Source organism: Acomys russatus, chromosome 19 (assembly GCF_903995435.1).
Source record: "Acomys russatus chromosome 19, mAcoRus1.1, whole genome shotgun sequence".
Taxonomy (NCBI): Eukaryota; Metazoa; Chordata; class Mammalia; order Rodentia; family Muridae; genus Acomys; species Acomys russatus.
This window is the reverse complement of record NC_067155.1, coordinates 53,091,729-53,106,353: the sequence shown is the minus strand read 5'-3', so window position 1 is coordinate 53,106,353 and position 14,625 is coordinate 53,091,729. Positions and strand designations below refer to the sequence as shown.

General features: G+C 45.6%; 1 protein-coding gene across 1 annotated transcript in view; it reads left to right on the top strand.

The window, feature by feature from the left end:
• The window catches only part of Cfap251 (cilia and flagella associated protein 251), a 74,568-nt gene that overhangs the window by 14,127 nt on the left and 45,816 nt on the right, over positions 1-14,625 (top strand). Inside the window, 4 exon segments of the mRNA XM_051161509.1 lie at positions 4,684-4,795; positions 5,025-5,105; positions 9,222-9,299; positions 13,829-13,879. Of these exon segments, the coding sequence (XP_051017466.1) occupies positions 4,684-4,795; positions 5,025-5,105; positions 9,222-9,299; positions 13,829-13,879 (322 nt within the window).

The window sequence follows — 14,625 nt, the reverse complement described above, 5'->3', positions numbered from 1 at the left end:
TTGGCCCCTTAGTTTTTTTCTTGTTTATGACATGGCCTCCCAGATAGACTCAGAACATTTTTTTTTTTTTTTGAGACAGACTCACCGGGTAGCCCAGCTGGGTGCTTGGTATGAGTCCTATGATAGCCCTCCTGATAACTTATGGTTCATAAAAGATTATTTAGAGGTTTTGGTCTTAGTGACAAAACAGAAAAGAAAATCATTTTTCCTTAAGGTTTTATTCAACTTAAAAAATCCTCCTCAGAGCCAGACACGGTGGCGCACGCCTGTAATCCCAGCACTCATGAGGCAGATGCAGGCGGATCTCTGTGAGTTCGAGGGCAGCCTGGTCTACAAAGTGAGTCCAGGACAGCTAAGGCTACACAGAGAAACTCTGTTTCAAAAAACCAAAACCAAAACCAACCAAACAAACAAACAGCAACCAAAAAAAAAAATTTTTTTTTTCTCCTCAGGCCTAGGGGTGTAGTTCAGGGATGGAGCACCCACGGAACGTGCGTATGGCCCCTGGCTCAATCCCTACCACTGCAGCCACAAGGATAGCAAACGACTAGCTGAGTGTGGTGGCAAACATCTGTAACGCCAGCAGCTGGAGGCTGAGACAGGAGGATTGTGAGTGGCAGGCTAGTCTGGGCTGCATAGTGAATTTCAGGTCCTCCTGGACTAGGAGGTTGCTGTCTCAGACAGATCTTACTCTCTTTAGAAATGTAGCATACGTTTGCAGTCACTTTTGATGAGCCTTTGATTAATCTGTGGCTATGCAAATTTGGCTATTTACCTTAAAAAAAAAACCTGGGTGTAATATATTCAGTTTTATATTTAAGGTTTTTTTTTTTGTGGCCTAACCAAGAAGCAAATCTCTCACCAATACTTAAGTAATTCGTATACATCTAATACACTTGTTCATAAATGTGGTAAACCTTAAGCTTTCTTAAGGAATTCTAACACTGCTTATAAATCTAAAACGATTTCTATTTAAAATTGGAAGTCTAAATCAGCCACACATTTAAAATTAGAATCACAAATCTAATCTGCTAGAGACCCTGATACGTCAGATTCCCTTAAACTTTATATAGCCCTAAAATTACAAACAAGTTTTTTGGGTCATCCATATGTTAATACTACAGATCTGACTGACTTGCCTTCTGTGTATTTATTTGAAACCTCCCCGGAGCTGAGATACATTTTCCTCCCTCTGTGAGCGCCAGGCTACTATCCACAGCAATGCAAGGGCAGCCATGGAGGTGAGTGTTTGGGGTTGCATTTTAGCCGAAGCTCCACAGATGACAGAGAACCAGTGTCCTTCAGCAGACTTACCCAGCCATCTGACACTGCTGTGACACACAGAGGGCTGTTCACAGTCGCTGTAACAGGAACTCTAGACAGAAAATGTGGGGCGCCACACAGCCCACAGTCTCACTGCTACTTGATCTCCACTCCCAGCCTAAGTCAGAGGCCTCCCCACCCCAGGTACTCCCTCCTACAGTCTCCTGCACTCATTGCCTCCCATTGGTGTTGACATGTCAGATTATTGAATTCTCTGTGTGTCAAGGCTTTGAGTGAACTGCACTGTTGGGAAGTCTCAGCAGTGGCACAGAATGGGAGTATGAACATAGACACAGGACTGTGTCTCCTCACCCAAACGCAGTCTCCAACCAACCAGAGCCATCATGTAGGTGGCAATCTGTTCCAGGCTTTGAGTGTCCGAATGAGGTCTCATGCCCACAGGTGGGAGCAACTGTGTTTGCCTGTTTGCACATGTTTTGGTCACTTATTCAGATCAAACCTCATTTTTTTTTTTCTGTTTTGTTTTTTGAGACAGGGTTTCTCTGTGTAGCCTTGGCTGTCCTGGACTCGCTTTGTAGACCAGGAAGGCCTCGAACTCACGGCAATCCACCTGCCTCTGCCTCCCAAGTGCTGGGATTAAAGGCGTGCACCACCACTGCCCAGCCAGACCTCATTCTTTAAGAAGTGTTTTCATTGTGAGGTGGAGAGATGGCCTCTTTCAGAGGACGCAGGTTCGATTCCCGGCACCCTCATGGTGACTCATAATTGTTTGGAACTATAGTTCCAGGGTACCTAATGCTTTGGCCTCTGTGGGTGTCAGGCTCACATGTGGTGCACAGACATACATGCAGGCAAAAGAGCAGTACACATGAAAATAAAATAATTACAGGGGCTGGAGAGATGGCTCAGAGGTTAAGAGCACTATCTGTTTTTCCAAAGGTCCTGAGTTCAATTCCCAGCAACCACAGGGTGGCTCATAGCCATCTATGAGATCTGGTGTCCTCTTCTGGCATGCATGCAGAACACTGTAGACATAATAAATAAATAAATCTTTAAAAAATAAAAAATAAAACGATTACAGAAGCTTTCCTTCCCTCTCTACCAGCAATTGCTTTTTAAAACAGTACTTACTGTTACTACATCCACTTACTGGGGAGGCACACATGTGCCATGACTCAAGTGTGGGGCCAGGGGACAGTTGTGGGAGTCGGTTCTTTTCTTCCACCATATAAGACCCTGGGATCAAACTGGCCTCATCAGGTTTGGCAACAAGCACTCTTTGCCCTGAGCCTGCTGGGAGGCAGAGCATGGTGGCCAGAAGCCATAGTAGGTTCTTTGAAGCTATAGTAGGCTCTTTAAAGTCATAGTAGGCTCTGTAAGTCATAGTAGGCTCTTTAAGTCATAGTAGGCTCTTTAAGTCATAGTAGCCTCTTTGAAGCCATAGTAGGCTCTTTGAAGCCATAGTAGGCTCTTTAAGTCACAGTAGGCTCTTTAAGTCACAGTAGGCTCTTTGAAGCCATAGTAGGCTCTTTAAAGCCATAGTAGGCTTTTGAAGCCATAGTAGGCTCTTTAAAGCCACAGTAGGCTCTTTAAGTCATAGTAGGCTCTTTGAAATAAAACAGCTCACCACACACTAGCCAAGAAGGTCACAGGAAAGAGCTGGGGAAAGCTTTCTTTCCAGGACCATGCCGTCAGTGACTATTTCCTTAAACAGGATCCACTTACTTCCTACTCTTCCATCCCCCCAAATATATGAGAGAGAGAGAGAGAGGTATGTGTGCATGTATGTGGGTGTACATGTATGTGGCCAGAGGTTGATTTTGGGGAGCCATTTTCTACTACTCTACCTTATCCACTGAAAACAGGGGCTACCAGTTGAACCCCAGAGTTTGCCGATATGTCTAGTCTAGCTGGCCAGCGTGCTCTGGGGACCCCCATCTTCCCTTTTCAAGCACTAGATTAACTGGGGGGGGGCACCTCACCCAGCATTTACATGAGTGTTCTGGGGATCTAAGCCCTGGTCCCCCTGCTTGCATGGCATGTGCTGTAACCACTAGGCCATCTCCTTGTCCCCAAGTTCTAGTTTGTACCACCACCCAGTAACACCACCATATTGTGAGTGGATTCAGGGATCCATCCATTGATAGCGTTAAAGCCTTCAGGATTCTGTCACTTCCCCAAAGTCCATCAGCTGACAGCCAAGCCCTCGTGGACATTACAGGTTCGAGCCTTACAGCTGCCTTCATGTCTGGCAGAGTGCCCTGCATAGAATCAGCACCAGACACAAGTGAATGGGCGGCCAGGGGGCCCATGAAGAGCATCGACAGCATGCTTATCCTATGCTTCTAGCTAGCTCTGATGTTATTATTAAGACAAAGCGTGCATAACTTAAGACAGGACATGTGAAAGTGCACACAGAGGTTGGCATTTAGCACAGTGTTGTACAACCGTCACCTTTACCTTGTTCCAAAACATCATTCCCCAGGGAACGGTGGCTCTCTCCCTCCCCCCACCCAACACCCTGCAGTTACCAGTCTGTTCTCTGCTCACAGAATCTGTACGGTTCCTAGCTGTTGGCTCATGTATGTGAGCTTTTGTGTCTGGCTCCTTTCACTAGTGTCAAGTTCTCAGGGTGTGTCTTTGTTGTGGCATGTGTCTGTGACTCTCTTTGTGGAAGAAACAGAATAATAACGATGGTTTGCTCATGTATTATTAATGAATAAAATGAGTTAATTCAGCTGTGCCTACTAGCTCATAGCTGTAACCCCAGCACTCAGGAGGATCATAATTTTTAGGCCAGCCTGGGCTACAGAGCAAGACCCTGACTTAAAAAAAAAAAAAAAAAAAGGAAGCGGGGTTGGCAGCTGGAGCGATGGTTTAGGGTTTAGCAGTTAAGAGACTTGCTATTCTTGCTGAGTTCTATTTATTATTATTTTCTTTTGGTTTTTCGAGACAGGGTTCACTCTGTGTAGCCTTGGCTGTTCTGGACTCACTTTGTAGACCAGGCTGGCCTCGAACTCACAGAGATCCACTTGCCTCTGCCTCCCGAGTGCTGGGATTACAGGCGTGTGCCACCATGCCCGGCCCACTGCTTGTCTGGCGGCTCACCTGCTTGTAACTCCAGCTTCCTGGCTCCATCCATGGCTCTATCCAGCGCCCTCTTCTGGCCGCCACAGGCCCCTTGCATACATATATCTGTGCACACATTCATAATTTTAACGTAAATATTTTTAAAAGGATGAATTATTTGGGTACAAATGTTGATTAGACACAAATATTCCTTTGCGTAAACAGGTCATACTTGGTTATGTTTTCGAAAGGTTTGGCTGAGTTCAGCCTCAGTTGGACGCCAGACGTCTCTCTACAACAGCTGTCTCTCTCTCTCTGTCCTGTTTTCAGAATCCCTGTGCACACCATATTTGACAGCTGTCCAGAAGATAATGGTATAAGGTCGATTGCCATCTCCCGTGATGCCAAGTTCCTGGCCACCATCTCAGACGCTGAAACTCAGGTAAAGGGTCCTTTGGGTAGGCCTCTTGGAGCTGGCCAACGTGCCAGATGCCTCTGCAGCCACCTCTGCACAGATCGCCGGCTGTGTGTGTGATGCTCAGATGTCACAGTGTAGACTTGGGGCCCTGTGCTTAGGTCTTGAATCTAGGCCTCTGCTCAGTTCCATAGCCGTAGGCTCCTCCTGCATCCTCAGGGGCCTCTCATGTCCTTCACTGTGCTCTTCCCTGTAGAAAGTGTGCATCTGGAAGTGGACGTTGGCGGTGGAGACGCCTGCATGCACTCTTGAGCTCCCCAAAGAGTATGGTTTCCAGGTGAGCGCTGTTTACTTTACGCCTGTGAACACTAGCCTGTGCTTACACGACCTAATGGGGGTTCTCTGCTCCAGTGGGTGTTCGGCATGGTGCCGAAGAGCCTTTGAACAACGCTCTCCTGGCTCAGACCTCACTCTATCCTTCCTAATAACAGCTAATGTGTTTGACACACTTGCTACGGCCTAGACTCTGCTCAATTCTTCACTAAAATTATCTCTCATAATCTACACAAACATGCACGTGCAGAGTTATTAATATCTGTGGACTACTGCTATTATTCACTAATCTATCCAAAGTCACCCCCACAGCAGCCCTTCTTATTCTAGAAGCATGCACGTGGCTGCTTCCTACCTTGTGGTGAGCGGGTGAGGTATATGGACACGTTATTGTCAGTTGCGTGAGGAGGCTTGTCTAGAGCACCCTGGATGCTAACATCAGGCTTCTCTGCGCCCCACATCGTTGCTCTCTGCTTCTCCTGTTCTCACATTCTTCCTCTAATTAGTACATAGAGGACTGGTCGATGCCCAGTGCTGTGGTATGTGGGTCACGGGACCCGAGACTTAGAGGATTGAGTAATTAGACTCAGCAAGACCCAGGTCCCGATGCACTCTGCTGTCCAGCCCACCTCCACTACCCTGCCAATCACCCAGAAAAACAAATGGCTCTACTTGAAAAGTTTGCACTGATCCAACAGTCAATCATATGTGGCTATTCAGGGTTGGTGTGTGGATGTGTGCGTGTGCATGTGCGTAAATGTGTGTGTGTGTGTGTGTGTGTGTGTGTGTGTGTGTGAGATGCATATGTGGGCAAGGATGTCAGGAGGCCCCCCCAAGGGTTTATGTCTGGAATTATCCTCCATTGCTCTTCTACCTTACTCATTGGGGCAAGGTTTCTCAATCAAACACAGAGCCAACTGATTTGATTAGTCTTGTTAAGCCATTTTATCTGCGGATCCCCCATCTCTGCTTTGAGAGACTGGGATTACAGGCAAGCCAACCGTGCTCACCCAACATTTACATAGGTCCTAGAGATTCCAACTTCTGTCCTCAAGCTCCCATGGCAAGCGCCTTTAACCACAGAGCCACCTGCCCAGATGTGCTGGCCAGCTTTTGTTACCTTGACTCAAACCTAGGCATGTCTGGGAACACAGATCCTCAGTTGAGGAATCGCCTCCATCACATTGGCCTGTGGATATGCGAGGCATTTTCTTGATTGCTAATTAATGTGGAGGGGCACTCATCCCACTGTGGGCAGTCATCCTTAAAACAGGTATGCCTGGACTGTATAAAAAAGTAAGCTGGAAAGCCAGACATGGTGGCATATTCCTTTAGTCCCAGCACTCGGGAGGCAGAGGCAGGCGATCGCTGTGAGTTCAAGGCCAGCCTGGTTTACAAAGTGAGTCCAGGACAGCCAAGGATACACAGAGAAATCCTGTCTCAAAAAAAACAAAACAAAAAGTAAGCTGAGATGGAGAGATTGCTCAGAGGTTAGGAGCACTGGCTGCTCTTCCAAGGGTCCTGAATTCAATTCCTAGCAACCACATGATGACTCACAACCATCTATAATGAGATATGGTCCCCTCTTCTGGCCTTCAAGTGTACCTGCAGGCAGAACACTATGCATAATACATAAATAAATCTTAAAAAAAAAAACAAAAAGTAAAAGTAAAAGAAAAAGAAAGTAAGCTAAGGCAGCCATGAACAGCGTCCCTCTGTTGTCTTTGTTTGGTTCCTGCCTTGTGCCCCTGCCCTGGCCTTTTGAAACAATGGGCTGTTCCGTGGAAGCCAAACAAACCTCTCCCAGTTGCTTTTGGTCAGTATTTTATTACAGCAATAGAAGGAAAACTAGGACACCAGTCCCAGACTTGACACTTTTGAGGCAGGTCCCGGATATGTAGCCAGGTGGCCTTGAACACAGTGTTTTCCTGTCTTGGCCTCCCAAATGCAGGGATTACAAATATGTGCCACCACAAGTTTGTGCGTGTGTGTGTGTGTGTGTGTGTGTGTGTGTGTGAGTTTAAACTTTACCATACAAAAATGCCTTTAGGAGTTTCCCCCACTGAGTCTGTAGATTACTTTGTGAAATATTGTCATCTTAATTATATTGTTTTCCAGTCCCAGGGCACCAGGTATCTCTCTGCTTTTATGCCATCTTTGGTTCTTTTTTGGGCAGTGTTTTGTATTTTCGAGTGTACAAATCTTTTCGTTTCCCGAGTTAGATTTATTCCTGCAAAATGTTTCCCCCTTTCTGATGCTTCTGAAAGAAGAATTGCTCCTCTAATTCCCGCTTTCAGGTTGTTGACGGCTGCTGTGTAGAAACCCAGCTGGATTCTGCCGTGTGGCTCTGTGTGTCCTGCAACCTTGCCAAATGCACTGTTTAAATTTAAACTGATTACAGTGATGTCAAACGAAGAGTTTGGTTCTGCAGTTTTACAGGCCACGTTATCAGTTCCCCTGCCCCTCGCGGCCTGTAAGTAGGCTACAGCATTTGATACAGCAGAGATGTCAGGCTAGTCATTTCTACCGTCCCCCAGCCCTCCCTCTGGCTGACAAGATTCCTCATGTGTCATTGAGAAAACAGGGGCCACTAGGCTGTCCCACTCCCATGCCTCCAATCTGCCCCCAGCCTCTCTCTCTAACTGTCCCATGGAGGGTGCTAGCTCACTAGACCCACCGGCCTCTTCGGGTTACCTCCCCCTGCGGCCCTGCACCCTGTCTCCCCTTAACCCGGAACTTACAGTACAAAACAGATCTCCATACCACTTGTCTCCATCCAGTCCTGTGGGCCCTACAGCTCCTTCTAGCTTTTGCCCTCTGCGTCTCTTCACATAAAACATCTACAAGGGAGCTGGTGAGATGGCTTAGTAGATAAAAGCAGTTACCATGCAGGCCTCACGGCCTGAGTTCAACCCCTGGAACTCACAGCAGAGAGAGCAATCCAACTTCAGAGGTAGCCCTCTGACCTCCGCGTGAGGGCCTGCACTAACACACATATGCATAGTATTAAAAAAAAAAAATTAAAACCTTCTGGCAGAATTCTTATTACACTTTCCCTTTATTTTGAATTTCACCTTCACTTTCTCTTCTTTCAGACCACCCCTACAGTTCTGGCTGCTTCTTCTTTTTTTTTTTTTTTTCCTTAGTGTTTAATTTCATAATAATTGTCATTGTGCACATATGAGCTTGGGGGGAATCAGAAGAGGGCTCTGTGGGGTCAGTACTCTCATTCCACCTTTACGTGGCTTTCGAGGATCGATCTCGGGTCGTCAGGCTTGCATGCCGAGCACAAGGCATTTTTGCCCGCTGAACCATCTTGCCCACCTTGCTCCTTTCACTCAGTTTACTTTGTGGCACTGGTCACAGATTTCCTTAAGTCTCCTTTTTGGCTGGTGGTGCCTTGGGTGTGTCAGCTGCTTGCTTATTTGCTGTTCATGGGATCTGGAGTAGGGCAGAAACAGCTTGCCTCCGCCTCATCTTGTGCGCAGGCATCGCAGGCATCGCAGGCTGTGGCTCCCACTCCCTGCACAGGCTCATGCGATCCAGCCCCTAGGAGTTTCCATCTTGGTGGCCGTCGTTGCTGTTGCTTAGTTTCTGCAGAGCTGAGTTTTGGGAAGGGCGCCCACGGCTCTCGCCATTCGAGGTCTTGGCAGGAGTCAGAATTCCCTTCCAAAGCCTCATGTTCCAAGATGTCTTGTGGTCCTGTCAGTTTCAGAAGGGTGTGCTCATCAGCCTTTGTGTAAAAGCACACGGAATCAAGATTATCGTGATGGGTTGGGGGTGTTGTCCAAAGGGCGGAGTGCGTGCTTTTGGGTCACAAGGGGTTCATTGCCCAACTGGAAAAAAAAATGAATAACAACTAAGTGGTGAATGTGGTTTATGTTTTACTTGTTGTAGACGACAAGTTGTAATAAAACTTGTAAAATGAACACATTTTATGCTATTTACTTTACGGCCAATATTTAAATGCTATTCTTTTGTTTCCCAAGTTCCAAGTCTTTCTTTTGTCTTGTATGGAACTCTCCTCAGTTATTTATTTTAATTAAACTTACTCTTTAAGCCGAAGCAGTGAGGAACAAGTTTGTTTGTTTGTAACACATTTTCATGCCTTATGCTTCAGAACTACCTCATCTTCAACCCGGAGAACAACAAAGAACTGGTGAGCAACAGCAGCACACAGACCATCTATTACACCTGGGTACGTAGTGGCAGGGTCGTCTCAAAGTTTGGGTGGAAATACCTGTTTAGTTTTTGAATACAGATGTTCTGTAGTAATATTGCATCTATTTAGGAAACAACGGGCATATATTTAAACATTTTGATCTAATTATGATATTTATCTTGGTCTCATTGGAAATTAGCATATTAAATTAGAAGCCGATAATTACACCTCGTTTAAATTTTTTTTAAGTGATGAGACAAATATTTATTAGTCTGTATTTAACAGGCCTAAAAGGTGGATGGTTTTTTGTTTTGTTTTGTCTTGTTTTTAGACTTTGGATTCTATTCCAAATTTCAGAAAGGACTTTTCTTTTTTAAAGATTTATTTATTTATTATTATGTGTACAGTGCCCCTGTCTGCATGTATACCTGCAGGCCAGGAGAGGGCATCAGATCTCATTATGAATGGCTGTGAGCCACCATGTGGTTGCTCGGAATTGATCTTAGGACCTCTGGGAAAACAGACAATGCTCTTAGCCTCTGAGACATCTCTCCAGCCCCCCAAAATTGAAATCTGCTTTTGTTTGTTTGTTTGTTTTTTGAGACAAGGTTTCTCTGTATAGCCCTGGCTGTCTTGGACTCGCTCTCTAGACCAGGCAGTGGTGGCACACACCATTAATCCCAGCACTTGGAGGCAGAGGCGTGTGGATCTCTGTGAGTTCAAGGCCAGCTTGGTCTACAGAGTGATTCCAGGAGAGCCAGGCTACACACATGGAAATCTTGTCTTGAAAAACCACAATAATAATGATAATAAATACATAAACTATTTTCTATATTAAATAGTGAAAGTAGTTTATTTTTTGACAATTTTATACATCTTGATTATATGCACCCCAACTCCTCCCCTCAGTGACCCCCAAACTCCTTCCTCCTCCCTTCAGGAACTTCCAACTTCTTCTCCATCCCTACCCCTAAGTACCATAACAAATTCTCCTTCCCATTTTATCCATCTATCCATCTATCTACCTCCCTATCTATCCATCTCCCTATCTATCCATCTCCCTATCTATCCATCTCCCTATCTATCCATCTCCCTATCTATCCATCTCCCTATCTATCCATCTCCCTATCTATCCATCTCCCTATCTATCCATCTACCTATCTATTCATCTACCTATCTATTTTGTTTTGGTTTTTTTGAGACAGAGTTTCTCAGTGTAGTCCTGGCTGTCCTGGACTCACCCCTACAGACCAGGCTGGCCTCAAACTCAGAGAGATCCCCCTGCCTGTCTCCCGAGTGCTGGGGTTACAGGTGTATCACCACACTTATCTTTCCTTTCTTTGTCTTTTTTGTTGTTGTTTGTTTGTTTTTGTTTTGGTTTGGTTTGGTTTGGTTTTTTCTTTCCTGAGACAAGGTTTCTCTGTGTTACCTTGGCTGTCCTAGACTCACTTCGTAGACTAAGCTGGCGCTCCGCCTGCCTCTGCCTCCCCGGTGCTGGGATTAAAGGCTTGTGCCACCTGGCCCTTTCTTTGTCAATGACCCACTGAGTCCAGTTAGTGATGCCTGTTGGAATACTGACTTGATCTCGTGCAGTTGCCCATAGCTGTGGTGAGTATATGAGGGCAATGACCACACCCCGTGTGGTTTTTTTAAATTTAGATTTATTTTTATTGTTTTATGTGTATGAATGTTTTGCTTTCATGTGTGTCTGTGTACCACAGCATGCCTGGTGCCTTAGGAGATGGTGAGCCTCCAGGTGGGTGCTGGGAATCAACCCTTGGGCTTTAGCAAAAACAACAAGTGCTTTAACCACTGAGCCAACTCTCCAGCCCTCACGCCATATCTTGAAGACAGCATTTCACAGCACTCATCCCAATCCTCAGCTTTTCTTTCTTTCTTTCTTTCTTTCTTTCTTTCTTTCTTTCTTTCTTTCTGCCTCTCTTACAAGATATTCCTTAAGACTTGGTGAGTTGAGGTTGATGTCCATCTCCCATTTAGGGCTGAGAACTTTGGCCAGCTATGAGTCTTTGCTCACTGAAGAGAGAGGTTTCTCTGGCCAACGTTGAGAGCAGCACTAATTTATGGGTGGAAACAAATATTTGGAAGGCAGTTTGATGGCATGTTGTTTAGCAAAACTAGAGTAGCAGGTTCCTCTCTGAATCCCTGTGACCTCCAGAGCCTTGGTTTGTTGTTGTTTGGCTAGATTTTCAGTACCAGGCCTTATTTCCTTCCTGTAGAGCAGGCCTCGAGCTAATCCAAACGTGTTTGGTTTCCCCCATAACCTAGGTGCCACTCTTGCAGCAGTGAGCACATCTTGCCTGGCAGATTGCTATTGTAGCCTGCGAGGCTGGCTGCCAGGACCTCACTGGTATCTCTTCTTTCCCAGGACCATGAATAGCACCTTCTAACACTAGAAAGCCAGGCAGCAGGGAGGTTTTCAGGTCACTCCCAGCTGGATTTCTTTGTCCTATGATCATGGTGGGTGCTGTCTTTGGCAACAGAGTCCTCCTTTCTAGTTCTTGGGGGGTCACAAGAGCAGTAGCAATATCCAGTGTTGTCTTTGGAGCATCTGGGACCTCCCTGACCAACAGCTCATAGGGAGCCATCCTGTACCTGGCACAGAGATTGTCTTTTAACTAGCTGGGTCTCATAGAGGAATCACTGCCCACCTGAGCAGGCAAGGTATCAGTGTTCAAACTCCTTCTATTTTTTAAAATTATATATTTTCAATCAGCCTACAAAGTAGTGGGTGTCTATTAGGGGGTTTTCATAGGTGCTGGTTTTTGTTAACCCACCCTCACTCTTTCCTCTTCCCTTAGTTCCCACCCCATCCCTGCTTAAGCCCTTTCACTCCTGGTATTTTCTTTCACTAACCTCACACCATACAGTGTTCTACTATCCCCTCTCCCCTTAAGACCTCTTCTTTGCTCCTCTGAGAAAGCAATTAGCAAGCAGGTCAGCAATATACAACGTAGGTCAAATGAGCTTAGAGAAACACCCAAACAGCCCCAGCCCAATACAGACTGACCGTGACCCAGAGTTCCGGGGTGTTTGCCTTCACTGAACTGCAAACAGCTGCTCACACAAAGAGTTCTACATAAATATTCATGGCCACAGCACTATTCAAAATGGCCAAAATGCCCAGTATGTGGTGTGCATGTCTTTAATCCCAGCACTAGGGTAGTAAAGGCAAAAGGAGCTCTGTGAGTTCGAGGCCAGCCTGGTCTACATGGCAGGCTGTAGAACAGCCAGGCCCTCATAGAGAGACCCTGTTCCAAAAACAAATAAAGAAATGACAACAAAAAAGAAATGACCAATAGCTAGAACTCAGTGTCTGTGAGCCGATGAACAGATAAACAAAATGTGGTCCGTCCATACCGTGGGTGGTGCAATGAGTGCTCGTGCTTGCTATGATGCAGGTAAGCAATAGAACCTTGGACTTAAAAATAAAACCTAGGGGCCTTGAGAGATGGCTCAGAGGTTAAGAGCACTGCTTGCTCTTCCAAAGATCCTGAGTTCAGTTCCCAGCAACCACATGGTGGCTCACAACCATCTACAATGAGATCTCGTGCCCTCTTCTGGTGTACCTGCAGACAAAGTACTGTGTACATAATAAATAAATAAATCTTAAAAAAAAAAAAAAAAAAAAAAAAAAAAGGAAGAAGCTGGGTAGGTAAGATGGCTCAGTGGGTCACAGGCATGTGCAGCCACATCTGACAGCCTGAGTAAGTTCCGTCTCCAGACCCGTGTAAAGTTGGAAGAAGAGAACCAACTCCATGAAGATGTCCTTTGACTTCCACACGCATGTCATGGCACATGTATCCCTGTACACGCACTCACGCGTGTGTACGCACACACACACACAGACACGAACATGCACAACAAATAGATAAATACATAAAAATTTAAAATGCTATTAAAAAAAAAAAAAAGAATCCTAGTTGTAGTAACAAGGCCAGCCTGGTCAACACAGAAACCCTGCCTCAAAATTAAAAAAAATAAAATAAAAGAAATAAAAAGAAATGGAAAATGAAGAAGAAGCCACACATATTCGGTTATAAAGTGTATGTTTCCGTGTGCATAGACTGTGAGACTAGGCCAGTCCATAGAGACAGGGAGTAGATTCGTGGCCATCAGAGGCTGAGCAGAATGGGAAGGGAGTGATGGAGGTCTCCCTGGGGTGATGGGAATGGTCGCTATGCAGCACTGTGAATACCGGACACACCACAGACATGGACACCTAGCGCGTGGTTAATGGCTGATTTTACGTTAAGTGAAATGCACTTACCTTAAAAAAAAAAAAAAAAGCTGCCCCTCAGTGACATCTTTGGCTTTGGGTGTTTAGCCACCTGCCACATAGAGGCACAATCATGCCTGGCTTTTGAAGAGATTTGCATTTCTTTTCAAATGCTTTTAGATATTCCCTAGGTGACAGGTTTTCTTCCTGCAGGAGCTGCAGCCCTCCGACCCCATCTGGGCACGTTTGCTCTGTTTTAGCTAACACATGGTGCGCCTTGTTGGCAGCTTGGTCTTTAAATAGTAATGTCTTTTTCTGTGCTTTTCAGTTTGAAAAGGAGGGTATACTTGCTCACAGTGCCCCGCTTTTAACCGAGAAAGTGAGTATTCCTGATGTGTTTTTGTATGCTAGACACTGCTAAGGGTAATTACGGATGTGTAGACTTAGTGGGCGAGGGCTGAAGCCACTGGGAACATTTTTGCTTGGATCCTGTATCCATAACATATTGTCTGCTAAAAATAACAGAAATATTGTAAAAATAAAATGTTATGGAAAAGACATGCAGCCTGGCGGTGGTGGCGCACGCCTTTAATCCCAGCACCCGGGAAGCAGAGGCAGGTGGGCATGTCTAAGTTCCAGGCCAGCCTGGTCTACAAAGAGTTCCGAGACAGCTGAGGCTACGCAGAGAAACCCTGTCTTGGAAAACAAATCAAAACAAAAGCCAATAACAAAAAAGATATTATCGGTATGAGGAACTACCCAGAGAGTGGATAGATTTTTGTAATGTGTATGTGTATTGACAAAGAATAAGAGTTAGGTATGAAAGAGGGCATGCCAATGTGAGAAAATAAAGAAGAGATGAGTTTTCCTGGCTTCAACCCCAGGAACAACCAGCCAAACAAACACTTCTTAGGAAATTTTATTGTGTCTGTCTGCAGACCTTGTTTTTGCAAATGAAAATGTAAGAAATAGGGTCAAGGGTCATGACCCCTGGTGGTCAGGCCTTACAAAGTCTCTGTGAACAATGACTTGGGAAACAGTGAACCATTGCTTCTGAGGGGCTCTAAAGGTTGGTTCCAGTGAGCGGCAGCCATATTTGCAGCCATATTTGATGTGGGCTCTTGC